General features: G+C 36.0%; 1 protein-coding gene across 3 annotated transcripts; it reads left to right on the forward strand.

Annotated features, from left to right (window-relative positions):
* Positions 1-1,095: 1,095 nt before the first annotated feature.
* LOC146632690 (protein phosphatase 1 regulatory subunit 12B-like) lies at positions 1,096-8,764 on the forward strand. 3 transcript variants are annotated; one of them, XM_085354594.1, is made up of 7 exons: positions 1,096-1,411; positions 5,348-5,364; positions 5,538-5,676; positions 6,389-6,490; positions 6,676-6,726; positions 6,806-6,856; positions 8,403-8,764. In XM_085354594.1, exons 1-7 carry the CDS (start codon positions 1,310-1,312, stop codon positions 8,487-8,489), a joined length of 549 nt encoding a protein of 182 aa, XP_085210720.1. In that variant the 5' UTR covers positions 1,096-1,309; the 3' UTR covers positions 8,490-8,764. The 3 variants fall into 3 exon arrangements, with proteins under 3 accessions (XP_085210720.1, XP_085210721.1, XP_085210722.1); XM_085354595.1 differs by having other exon boundaries at positions 6,679-6,726; XM_085354596.1 differs by lacking the exon at positions 6,806-6,856.
* The last annotated feature ends 3,773 nt before the right edge of the window (positions 8,765-12,537 follow it).

Genomic DNA, 12,537 nt, shown 5'->3' on the forward strand with positions numbered 1-12,537 from the left:
TAGGATGTTGCACTTTATGTAAACTGTACTGTCTCGCTGTTGTCCAACATGAAATAAATAGAATAATCCAGAATTCTTCTTTAGTTGCAGTTACATCATGTACGATGTGCTCCCATCAGCATTCCTGTAAAAATTTAAATTTGTAGAATTATTAGATTTTTAATGTGATTAGAGTACATGGAGATGATGTGTACACTGAGGCTGAAAAAAGAAATAAAACCAAGCCCTAGTTTGGTATGACTAAGATTCCTAAAACTTTCACCTCTCATAATACTAAGAAATTACTCAGAATCAGATATTTTTGCTAAAAAAAAAAAGTGTGTCTTTACCACTGGCACAAATTTACAGCAGTGCATTATTTGGTAATAACTTGCAGAAAATGTACCCTTTTTAGATAAATGAATGCCAAAAAACTGCCTTTGAGCTGGTTACACTGCATTGCAACTAATGTAACCACAGACACATGCAACTTGGAGCTCGGTCAAAAGATTAACCTTTAACGACAGAATATACTGTAAGACATAGTATACACATGTCTCCATGGCCAAGCACCCTATATGTTTTTATTATTACTTTTCCTTCCTTTACTACTGTACATTCAGATGTGTCTTCCGCTAGTTATTTAAACTGGTAGGTTTTCATTTATTTATTTATTTATTTATTTTAATGTAAAAACCTTGGTTCCCTTTTGCTTAAAGGACTCTATAGTAAATCACATTTTAATTCACAAGGAAAAAAATACTTCTTTGCCTTGAAATAAGTTTACTTCCCTTTGCATTACATACAACATCACATTTACAGAATTTACATTGCATCAAAGTTACACCATAATATACAAAACAAGCTTTTCTTTAAAAAAGAGAATAATGTATATTCATTTTAAAATACTATTAATTTGACTTTTTATTGTATTTGTAATTTTTACTCTGGTTTGTTAATTCCTTTACACAATGTTGCTATAAATCCTTGTGTACACACACACACACACACACACACACACGCGCACACGCATGCACACGCACACACATTGCAGCCCGCCTACTCCCCTCTCCCACCACTTCGCCCCACTATCTCACACTTGTGCAATTGTTTCACTCTCTTCTGATATGCAATGTCTCACTATCACGTGAAGAAGACGCTTGGATTGTCCTTTAACCAAAGAAAAAACAAATCTGATTTTAATCTTACTGGATAAAAAAAATACATATCTCTCTACTTCTCTTTCGTTTAAGAAGAACATAAAAAAAAAATTGGACATACTTCTGACGACAATACTGCTGCATGCAGTGGTTCCAGCTGCCCAGGAGCGATGTCATCTCTACCCTCTCACAACAAAGATCCGTCACGCATCAGAAAGCAGTTCTCTGACTCTTGTCCAGTTTCTTCTGTTGCCACTACTAAGAGCCTGCGGGTAAGGCCTGATTGTCTTTAATCTTTTAAGTGTTTGTTTAGTGGCAGGAAATGCCATAAAAGGAAAACATTAACTTTGAGGTTCGGTCATTGTCGAAGAAATGTGTTGAAAACAAGCCACAGAGGTATTTCTGAGCATTAGAACACACATAACTCATCACTGCCTTCAATCCAATTCTATTTTTTTTTTTTTTGGTCTGTTTTGTTTTTTGGACATAATTGTGTGGCATTAGCTAATCATTTTGTATGATTTATGCAGTACAATTAGGAAAAATTAGGGAAGTAGAATTTCTCAAAATATGCTAGACTTCATGTGTCTTCAACTGTTTCTGCAACATGATTACAATGTTTTATTTTGGTAGTCCAGTTTGACATTCTATAACTGCAGAGGGGATTTTGTGGTAATTTAGTCCAATACAGCCCAAAGTGTTATATTTACCCAATAATGTGCTATTTTTACATTCTAAATAAATTGTGTGTTTTCCTTTAAGTTCGAATAGCTTATCTTTGGGATTACTTATTTTATTGCATTCTAGGGTCTGTGGAGTTAGATTATTAGATACTTGTAATAAACCATGTGGAGAATGTGCAGTTTTATATTGTTCATTACTGTATATGGGGATAGTTCAAATGACCATAGTAACACATAAACTGATAAATAAAGCTACACGTTGATGTTCGTGAGCAAGGGAGCAGAAAACTTGAAGGAAATGTTGTAATGAGCAGTTAGTCTTATCTGTTTATGCAAACCAAGAACCTCTTGAGAAAAATATATGGTGTGACGCAGAGAAAAGTTTGTGAGAGAAAGGGCAACAGGAAGAAAGGAGGAGGAGGAGGCAAGAGAAAAATAGAGAGAAAGAGAGACAGAGCAGGGGGGATGAAAGACAGGATGAAGAGGAACAGAAGGAAAGAGGGACAGTGCTTGGAGGACTGACTTGTGGGAACCCAGTATTTATGGATGTTTATCTCTCTGCTAGTCCTAAGGGAAGCTCATATTTTCCATTTGGGAATAGCTGGTCATTAGACAAAAAGTCCCTCACAGAATCTGGGAAGGCTGGAGGACAGATTTCAGATGGAGTCAGTCCTTCATGAGACAAAGACACAAACTTTTTGATCAGCATCTGTTTCTGTGCGATACTGCTTAATATAAATCCGAGCTTTTTCCAGGTCTGAATACAGTATATTGTTCATTGTCATTTACGTAGCATGGCAGGGTTTGCAGACATGACTGGATGTCATCTCTTTAAAGGTCCCATAAATGTCTGAAGTGAAGCGTATCACTGTGTTTACACAATGTGCCTTCAACTTAAAACCCTGTCTCTTCTTTAGAGAATTTAGCTTACTTTATCAGTTTCACATGACATGTAGCCCTCAGGCAAAGGATACATATCTGTTTTTTGGCTGAAGTTTATACTACAGTCTCTACCAAAGGTCTCTGAAAGAATAAAGATGCAGTGTAAACTGTAACTGTGTGGACTGTCTTATATTAACAAGTCAATTCTCTGTTTGAATTTTCTAAAAGACAAAATGCAGAAGTACAGGCAAAAAGCAAGATCATTACTTTTACAAGCTTTAAACAAACGTATTGTTTGCACTAAAAGAGTTACAGTAAGAGCTTTTCTTATGATGAATAAACAGAAAGCACACTTGAGGATTAAAAGGTGGGTTTAGAAAAGAAACGTGGCGAAGCTATTTTTGTCTACTGGAGGCTGTATTTTGCTTTCTTGCCTTTTAATCTATCACACAAAAGTGGGCAGCCATGCTAGTATCTTTACAAGGCTGTATTTAGGAACAGCGGTGCTTTCAGCTAAATGCTAATGTCACCACAGGACTTGGGCATATATTTTCTTTTGCTCTCTAAGGTTAGGATGTTTGTCCCATAACGTTTGCTAATCAAATGATAAAATCTTACCAGATTATTGCAGACAAATTTTTGAAGTATAACAATAACAAGTATCCAAGAAGTCCTCCAAGCACATAATAGTGTTGCTAATTTGTTCCTACTAATTTTAATAAAGAAATTCTTTATATGGATATCCATAATCTGTAGGCAAGGGACATAATGTTTGGTAGTGACAATGTTTCTGTTTATAGACTGCTTGTAGTCTGAGTGCTATTGACCGATGATTTAGCAGGTTTGGGTGCATGCAAGTAAGCAGTCAGCATGGAGAGCAAAAGAAACCGCATTTGCAAACACATCCAACTGTTGAAACGAAGACTCCAGTCTGACCTTTTTCTAAAATGACTGTTTAGTTTTGCCTTGGCTCTCTGTTTATTTTTCATTTCCTCTTGCTATTTGGTTGAATTCAGACACAGAAACTAGTTGGTTAGCATTAGATAACAAGAGCAATCTGAGTTAAAATACACAAAAAAGCAGTAAACACATGTTAAAAAACAGCTTTATTTCCTATACTGGTGCTGAGTTACACTCACAGATTGTAAATAAAGCTGGATATAGCCACTGTGACATCATCTATAACTGGTCCTGCAGTGAAACTTCTAGCTGAGCATGTTTGCCACTGCTAGCTGTTTTGAAACCAAATTTCATGAGTGACATTAAACTGAAGGCGCTCGTAGGAAATGGAAATGGAGTGGAACTCATGTGATGTTTTATAGTCTTACTGACCACTCAAAGTGCTTTGGACTACAAGGTACGAGCTTCGAGCATATATAATCTAAGTACTTTATCTACCTCATGTTTATGGCCAATTTAAAATGACCAGATAAACCACAAATACAAATCTTGAGAGAAAGCCCAAGTGTCAGTACAAAAACACATGCAGGCACGGGGAGAACATAACAACATGCTCCCCAGAGAAAGACCTACCTTATCAGACAAGATATGCCTATTCTAAACAATTCTCTATTTGAGCCTTAATTTTTGCAGTAATGGTAAACATATTTCAAGCAAGTGCTAGAGACTATTCAGGGGGCAGAAGAGTGTTTGTTGAGCTCATGGATCAGAGGAGCCAGTGGATGTTTTCTATAGAGTCTAACTTCTATTTGCATCATAGGCACTGCCAGTTGCTGGCCACGGAAGAATAGAGGCTCAAGGGACTTTTACAATGGCTATAGTCTTCAGAAAAGAAAGCTAAGTCCATTGTTTAGATACAGTCTATAGTTTCACTACAGTTGAATGTGGCAGCACAAGTGTACATCTTATTGTTGCTAGTGGTCTTAACTTTAAAATTTCAAATCACAAAAGGAAACAAACTTTAAAAAAATATGCTATGGCCTTCCCAGTCACTGGATCTCAACTGTCAACTCAGCAGAACTGGTGTGGAAGACTTTGTACCATATATATAGTCCTTATATTTCATACTTTATTATATTTACTAACCTTATAAGTTGATGTATTATCCTATATTTTGTCATCTCCTGAGGAAATTATTTCCTAATTTAGAGTTAAGCAGTAGTCGGTGCAGTAGTTATTACCTTTTTTGGATGTGTTTTAGCTATCTGTGCTTGTCAGTTTATTTAAGGAATCATTTCCTCTCCCCCCTTTAACTTGGCTGAGAATTTCAGACTGCCATAAACCTTTTTTTCCCCACTAAAAGTCCATTTCAAGATAATTCTTGAACAAGTAATTTTCCAGAAACCCAGACATGCAATTGCATGAATATTGATAATATATTCTGTATCTATTTTTGTTGACATTGTGCCTGTAATAAAACATGCTCTGAGTCCAAATTACCTTTATTTTAGTGTAACAGTCTTATGCAGAAGAAAATGTTTGTGCATTTGCTGGAAAATGGGGTTGAAATAGTTCCTTATGCAATGTAAGGGGTTAAGCACAGCTGATATCTTGGTTAAGAGAATCAGGAATGTTTATAAAAGTGATTAGTGTGGTTGTCATACTGTATTTTTTTATTTATTTATTTATTTTAAACTTTGGTCAGATTGCACCCCTTTCTAAAACATTTTCTTCTCATTTCAGCATGAGAGGCTCTCTAGGTAAGGTTCTTCTAATTTGATTTACACCATCAGTAAGAAAGGCATTACCACGTATTACCAGAATGACAACAAAAACAGGAATCTATCCATTACTGACAGGAGTATATCCATTCAATTGGGCAAAGAGTGTGCTAAATCTGAATTAATAGTTAATACATCTCCTGTGTCTTCAGATTGGGATCATCTGGATCATCTGATGTCTCCAATGACACATCAACAAACCATGCTGAGTCCTACTTTTTACAAAGAGAGAACAGACTATCTGCAAGGAAAAAGGCACAAGAAGAGACAGCAAATAATGATTATAAAAAGGTATGTGATACACCTTAAATACAAATATACACGACTGTTATAGATTTGTAATATGTAGATTCTGAGTGCTACTTTTTGACAGTACTGTAGATGCGTATGTACTGTAATAAAAGAACAAAAATAAAAAGAGCACACAGAGATTCAGTGGGCTCAATAATTCGTAACATTTGGATTTAATGAAAATGATGAATAGAATGGGAGCTACTGCTGATAATAATCAAATCTAATTTCAAATAGAAATTAAGTATGTAAATTTAATACCACTGCACTTTTTTAATGTTGTCAGATGAGAAAAATAGTTTATTCATATGAAATTATATGAAAATGAATCAGAATCACGTATTCAGGGGGGCAGATACTACGATGCTAATGGGTTCTATGTCGCTTTATGAAAGTAATATGATCACCAAAGATAGCACAGCTTATCTTGACAAACACAAGTGCCATGAGTGATTCATCCAAAACTTGTTGAAGCATTTCCCTCACAGCCACTAATGTGAACATCATGGGAGGAAAAAAGTCTCCAAAGTCAATATGATTCATTATACATGTAACACATATACTAAACCTAATGGCAATCTAATGTCTGTCAAGATATTTTAAGGAAGAAATCTGACCCTGATGGCAATTGATGAAAACTGAAACTACCACAAAAATGTGTCCTGGTGGCAGTGTTTGGTGGTGGAAATCCTAACATGTGGGTATTTTGTAGATGTATGAAAAGGCACTGGCAACAAATCAAAGGCTCAAGTCCCGACTGGAAACAAGTAAACAGGAACTCACCATGATGCAAGACCAGCTGGAGAGAGCACAGGTACTCTAAGCAAGGCTGAAGTAATGATCCAGAAACACTACTGAGAAACAAATTAACCACTTGTTTGAAAAGGGCAACAGTCCATTTTTTTTACATAAATATGAGACATTGATAACAGAGACTCCATAATCAAGCTGTTTCCATAAATTGCAATCTTTTCTCATAGTAATCTCTCTTTGCTGCAGAAGGGGAGACAGGATGACTGTGGGGCCAATGTGCTAGAAGCAGAAAAAAAGGTATGGACTCAAGAGGAGAAGTGTTTTTTAAGCATTTTTACTCGTTTATTTTAATTACCTTTAATGATTATACTTAAAGGAAAGCTGGAGCCTTAAAAAGAGGATATCAGATATGGAAGAACAACTGAAGGTAAATGTTTTATAAATGCCTTAAAATTGAATTTGAACATTAAGTCTCTTTTGAGAATATACAGTAAGTGTTTGGTTGTAACTTGGTGCTGTGGTCTCAGCTGTTTTGTCTTCAGTGGTTTTAGCTGACATCATTTGTCACCATTATGCTCTGCTGGCTGTGCAATGTGTGAGCACTGCAGCGAGTGAGCAATCAGTATTCATGTGCAGCGTAAAGCCCACAAATGTCTGCTGTGTTCTGCACAAGTGAATGCAAACAAAAACCTCTTGTTGTCTGTGAATGAGAGACCTAAACAAAGATGCTGGTCTAAAAATATACCTTTACAACAGAGAAATTATTCAAAACTGGTCTAAAAGCATCTGTCTGTCAGTGTGTATGAACACATTATTGTATTTGTTTAATAAAGATCAGTCTGTCCTTTATTCTTTAGGCCAGTTTTCTTTCTGTACCAGTTACTAATAAGAGTAGAAACCAGAAACCTTCATAGAATGTAGATAAAAGATGGACATACCGTAGTCAGTATGATATCAGGTTTGGTTAGAAATAGGTTTAGAAGCCTCAGGCCATGGATCAGATTGAGAAACCAAGAAGCACTGAACACTTGTACAGTAGCAAACTATGAGTCACAAGGTAGGTCCTCTCTGCAGCATACCTGGTTTTTTCCATCCTATTTGACTTGAATGGGGTCCAGAATCTAAAAAGAGAACTTAAAAGTAGCGGCTAAGACCACAGGGGAGTGTTTACGCTGGCCATAGCTCAAAGGAGCCAAAAAACATTTTTTCCCATAGATTACTATACAACTGAACATGCAGGAACCATCTCATGCTGGTGATAAGACAGACTGTAGGTTTAAGGCACTTTTGCATTGCTTTCACTTTTCAGACCCTGAAGCTACGTCCATCATTTATAAACACCAGCAAACTTGTATGAGTTTCACTTTAAGCAGGACCTTGTTACTGTCCACTTTGTGAGCAAGAATTTTTTTTTTTTCTCTTAGAAGACACCGTTCTGTATCCCTGTGTTTCTCTCTCCTGTGTTATGCACAACTTTTAAAAAGTGGTCTCTGCACAGATCAAGATTCATTGTATTTATTAATATTATATGTAAATGTTATGACAGTTACGGGGTGTTGTGGTCACTGTCGATCAAATCTAGTGAAACAAATTTTGTGCTCAAAGTAAATATTGTTTATAGCAAAAAAAATGTTTACTTGTGGTTTTGCAAGAATCCAAGGTTATGCCTTTGTTTTAAGAGGTAGATTAGCATGTGTTCTGCGGGTGGTCTGTTGTACTCTGAATCTGCTACCTCCCATTTGATGTGACCAAGGCTGAAAAAATTACTGACATGACCAGAAATAAAAACCAGTCCTTGGTGTGTAGCCCATGAAGACACTACCAAAATATGAACTTACTTTTAAACTACAAATTAAGAACAAGCAAATCCTTATACTAGCCACTGTAAGCAGAAATGCTCTACCTGGGACGAGTTGTAGGACTTTTTAGATACTCTGTCCACCCTTATGTTTTTATACTCTCTTTTCCCTCAGATTAAAGCAGAGCTTAAGATGGAAAACCAGAGACTAAAGGATGAGAATGGGGCTTTAATCCGTGTCATCACCAAACTCTCCAAGTGAGAAGGGAAGCAGACAGGAGGGAGGAAGAAGAAGAAAGGATTCAAGAAGTCATATTTTAATCTGTATCCTTTAAATTTCTGAAAGCATAAGTCCATCCTCTGAAAAGATATGTACATTGGTCAGCAGAATGTATTAAACTGAGCCCTTTCTACTGATTGTTTAGAAAGATGAAAGAGATGTTGATTTAATACTGATTTTCCATCCTCCTGTTCACATATAAGAAGACACATTTGTCCAACTGTAAATGCACAATGCATCAATTTAAAATTTAAAATGTAAACTCACTAAATATTTCTAAATAAAGGCAAATGCCAGTTTACGTGTTTCTTATTACTGTCTTTACGTGAGTAAATTGTCCTCAAGTAAACAGTATATGAAATTTTGGTACTGAGTAGACACTTTCACAAAAATGGACAAAATATTGCAGGTATTTCCAAAGAAGCATTGCCATGGAAACAGCAATATTTGGCCTATTCCATATGCAGATCATGAAAATGGGCTCTGAACTATCAGGGACAGTGGGTGATGGATGAGAAACATTTTTTAGGAACGTAGGAGTGTCATCTCTGATTTAAGAGCTTTACCTTGACTGATGATATTGCAAGTAACACGATCTTTGGCTTACAAGTTTAAATAGAAAAAATGTTTAAAAAAATTATGTATTTATATATTTTTTCCCTATAAAAGTGTCAAAACAAATTTAGCTTTCTTGTAAAATATCGCCTCAATCTCATGCACTTATTAATCTGTCATATTAGCGTCAATTAAGTAGGAGTTGTGGTGATTTTGATCAAATCACATGGACTTTATCGCTAAATGGTGAATATGATATCCTTTATTTAAAGGCATAAAACTGTCTTACTTTTTTTTTTTTTTTTAACGCTGGGCTGTCATCTATGTGTCACACTCAGCTACTAAGCTGTTTCTTGGCATTTATTTTATGCATGCAACGCCACCCTCTGACCATAAATGGAAATGCATCCTCTACATACATTTACACAACACATGGGACAAAGCTACTTAAAATGCCTTTATTTCCTATTATTACATATGAACAACACAGAGATATGCTCTGATCACATCCTCATATTTTGGTTCCCTTGAGTACTTCAGTTCTACACAGAATGATGTATGAGTACAACTTTTTTGGTCTTTTTTGTTTGCTTTTCTGCTGGAAAAACATGGATTCTGTACAGAATTAAATCATGCAGTTCACAAAAAGGCACAACTATTGACACACCTCTACAACAAGACAAAACAAGAATGACGAACGACATTCAAGCATTTCGCTTGTCTATGTTGCTGGGTAAGTGAATATACAAGCGAGCTTGACTGTCTTTGGATGTTCTGTTATATGGCTATGTTGACTTAACAGGATTATGACTGTAAAGGAACCATTACCGAAGCAGCAGGTTGGCAGTATTGCATTTCGAATGTTGAATGTTGAATCTGCACTGTTTGGGTCTGCTCTGTGCCCAAGACAGCTTGTGAGACCCAGGAAGACAGGGATTTTGTTGCCTGCATCGCAGAGAACATACCTAACATACCTTAACAGAAGACCATTTAACGAATGCCGGCTCTACACTCCTGTTGAAAATACATAAACTAGCACATGTAAAATATAAGTTCTATATCAAAGAGTAGAGGATGTGCTGACACACGGTGTACTAAAGGATGTAATGAGGTGCTTCTCCACAAAAAAGATATTGGAATTAGACATTAATCCTCTGTCTTCAGCTCATCTCCTCGAAACCAGAAACAGTCTTAATGTGAAAGAGAGTGCAGAGAGGATTAGGCGCGTTCATCTCCATGCACTCCATCTTATAAATAAGGCTTTATCTAAACGTAAATGATAATGACTCAAAAAGCAGAAAAATGAAGGCCCACATTGTAAATGATGTGGTAGACAGCGTCAGTATCTAAGAGCATGCACAAGCGACACAACACCAGCTCATCCTATTGTAATCCCTTAGTTAAAGTATATCAGTTCATACAGTGGCATTTGTAATGAAAAAAAATATTGATTGCTTGATTATTAGATGGTAGCTACTTAAAAGAACAGCATCAATAATCTGGTATGCTGTAATAATATTTAATTACTTATGAAGCAAAGAAGACACTACTGAATAATGAATTTACAACTGAATTCAGTTTAATTTATCCTACAATTTAAATAAAAGCTAATTTTCTTGAAAAGCAAGAAGATGAGGAGGTACAATTTAATGACGTGTGACGAAAAAGGGGCTACAAGTCAGTTAGCTAATGTACGGCACTGACATTTGATTAACTAAGACTTGACACCCGTCTGGCAGGAGTACATGAAGGAAACACTTAGGTACACTGAGATAGAAAATTAAGGAGACAAGTATTCTCCTGTTTTGAAATATATACAATTAACTGATTATGTATTAATACACTCAGAAATGAACAATTATTACATGACTTGTAGCCTGAGGAAAAAAACACACTAGCATAGAGACATAAAAACAATGACGGAAAATCAGACGATCATGCAGTTTGATGAAAACGCAATGGATTTCCATGTGACACTAAAATCAGCTGTGTTTTTAACTGAGGCATTCATGGAGTCTGGTAAGCCAAACATGGATTGTTCAGACATACATTCAGCAGAAATTCATACACTTTGCAGTCAGTGCATCCTTTTTTTATACTCTGTTTTATTATAAAAATGACACAGAACACAAACACACATACACAATATAATTATGGTTCCTCTTTAAAACATGCCGCTATTTACATCATCTTGTAAATACATGCTGTAGCCTATTAACAAATTTTGCGGGATGCATATGTTAACAATTGTAAAGAAGTACTGTGGATGAACCTGTCAATGTGCCGCTGCTCACCATTAGATACTTCTGCTGGCGACGTGGATGCATACGAACGACTGCCTTAACATTTTCTTTTTTAAACAAACTGCCCCCTTATAAAAGTGTCCTGAAAAATCTATGTTGACATTTAAAAGCACTAAATGTAGACACAAGTTTCTATGAGTTCATTTTTTCCAGTTTCTGAAATTCTGAGAAAATATTTTAATGTGTTGGCCTCCCAAGATCTGATTTTGGATTTTTTGATTTAAAGAAAGTAATTCACAAAACACCGATTCCCTGATTTTGTCTCACTTAGAATTCACTGATAACATCAATGTATCAACTCGGGTTGAGTGGATGAGTGGGCTGGAGCCAATCCCTGGAGATAATCCACAAGAGATGGGGTAAAACCCTGGACATGTGTCCAGTTCCATCAATTCATGGCCAGTTCAGAATCCAAAATTACCTACGTAAGCAGTGAAACTCAACATCAGAGAGGCTCTAGACAGTGTTTGAAGCCAGAAATTAGTTGTCATTAATAATGATTTCAGTTACAATGATTTGAATTATAAGAAAGTGATACTGACTCTTTTCCCTCCCGGTAAATTCGGAAGATTTTTCAGGTTCAGGTTGTCATCACGTATGATTAGAGAAAGTGTCATCCATTTTCTAAAGCTATTTTTTTGGGGTTTTTTAAGGTTCCTGCAATAAATGACAATTTTAATCCTACATATGTCTACATTTAACTCAAAGAAACCAATATGGGGACAGTCATGATTCTTCAGTTAAGAGGAGCTGCTACAGGAAAGAGATCAGGTCATTGGTAAATTCAGTGGAATTTAAATGTCAACATTTTAAATGTTCTATCCTCAGTCATTCCCTTATAATAATCAATTCTTTGTGTCCTTTTTTGCTTCCAAGCCACTAAACATTACACTAATAATTTGCCTACAAGTTTCAACATCACCATATTGCAGCACTTTGTCTCCAGGATCAAAAAGCTTGTGTCCCGACCGAGTGATTCAAACAAGACAAAATACTGCGAGGCATGATACATGCTCTATTCTGCAGCTCTATTTGGTTCAAGCAGATGGTCCAGGATGTGTGTATTGTATACGTTTGATGATACAGTTGCTATGTTTAGATTCTACACACCTCATTAATACAAATCAAAGCTACATCTTACATTTCAAATTCAATAATCTATAAAAACATTT

Source organism: Diplotaxodon limnothrissa, linkage group LG5 (genome assembly GCF_057381915.1).
Source record: "Diplotaxodon limnothrissa isolate DT_005_m linkage group LG5, D_limnothrissa_male_GT1.1, whole genome shotgun sequence".
NCBI lineage: Eukaryota > Metazoa > Chordata > Actinopteri > Cichliformes > Cichlidae > Diplotaxodon > Diplotaxodon limnothrissa.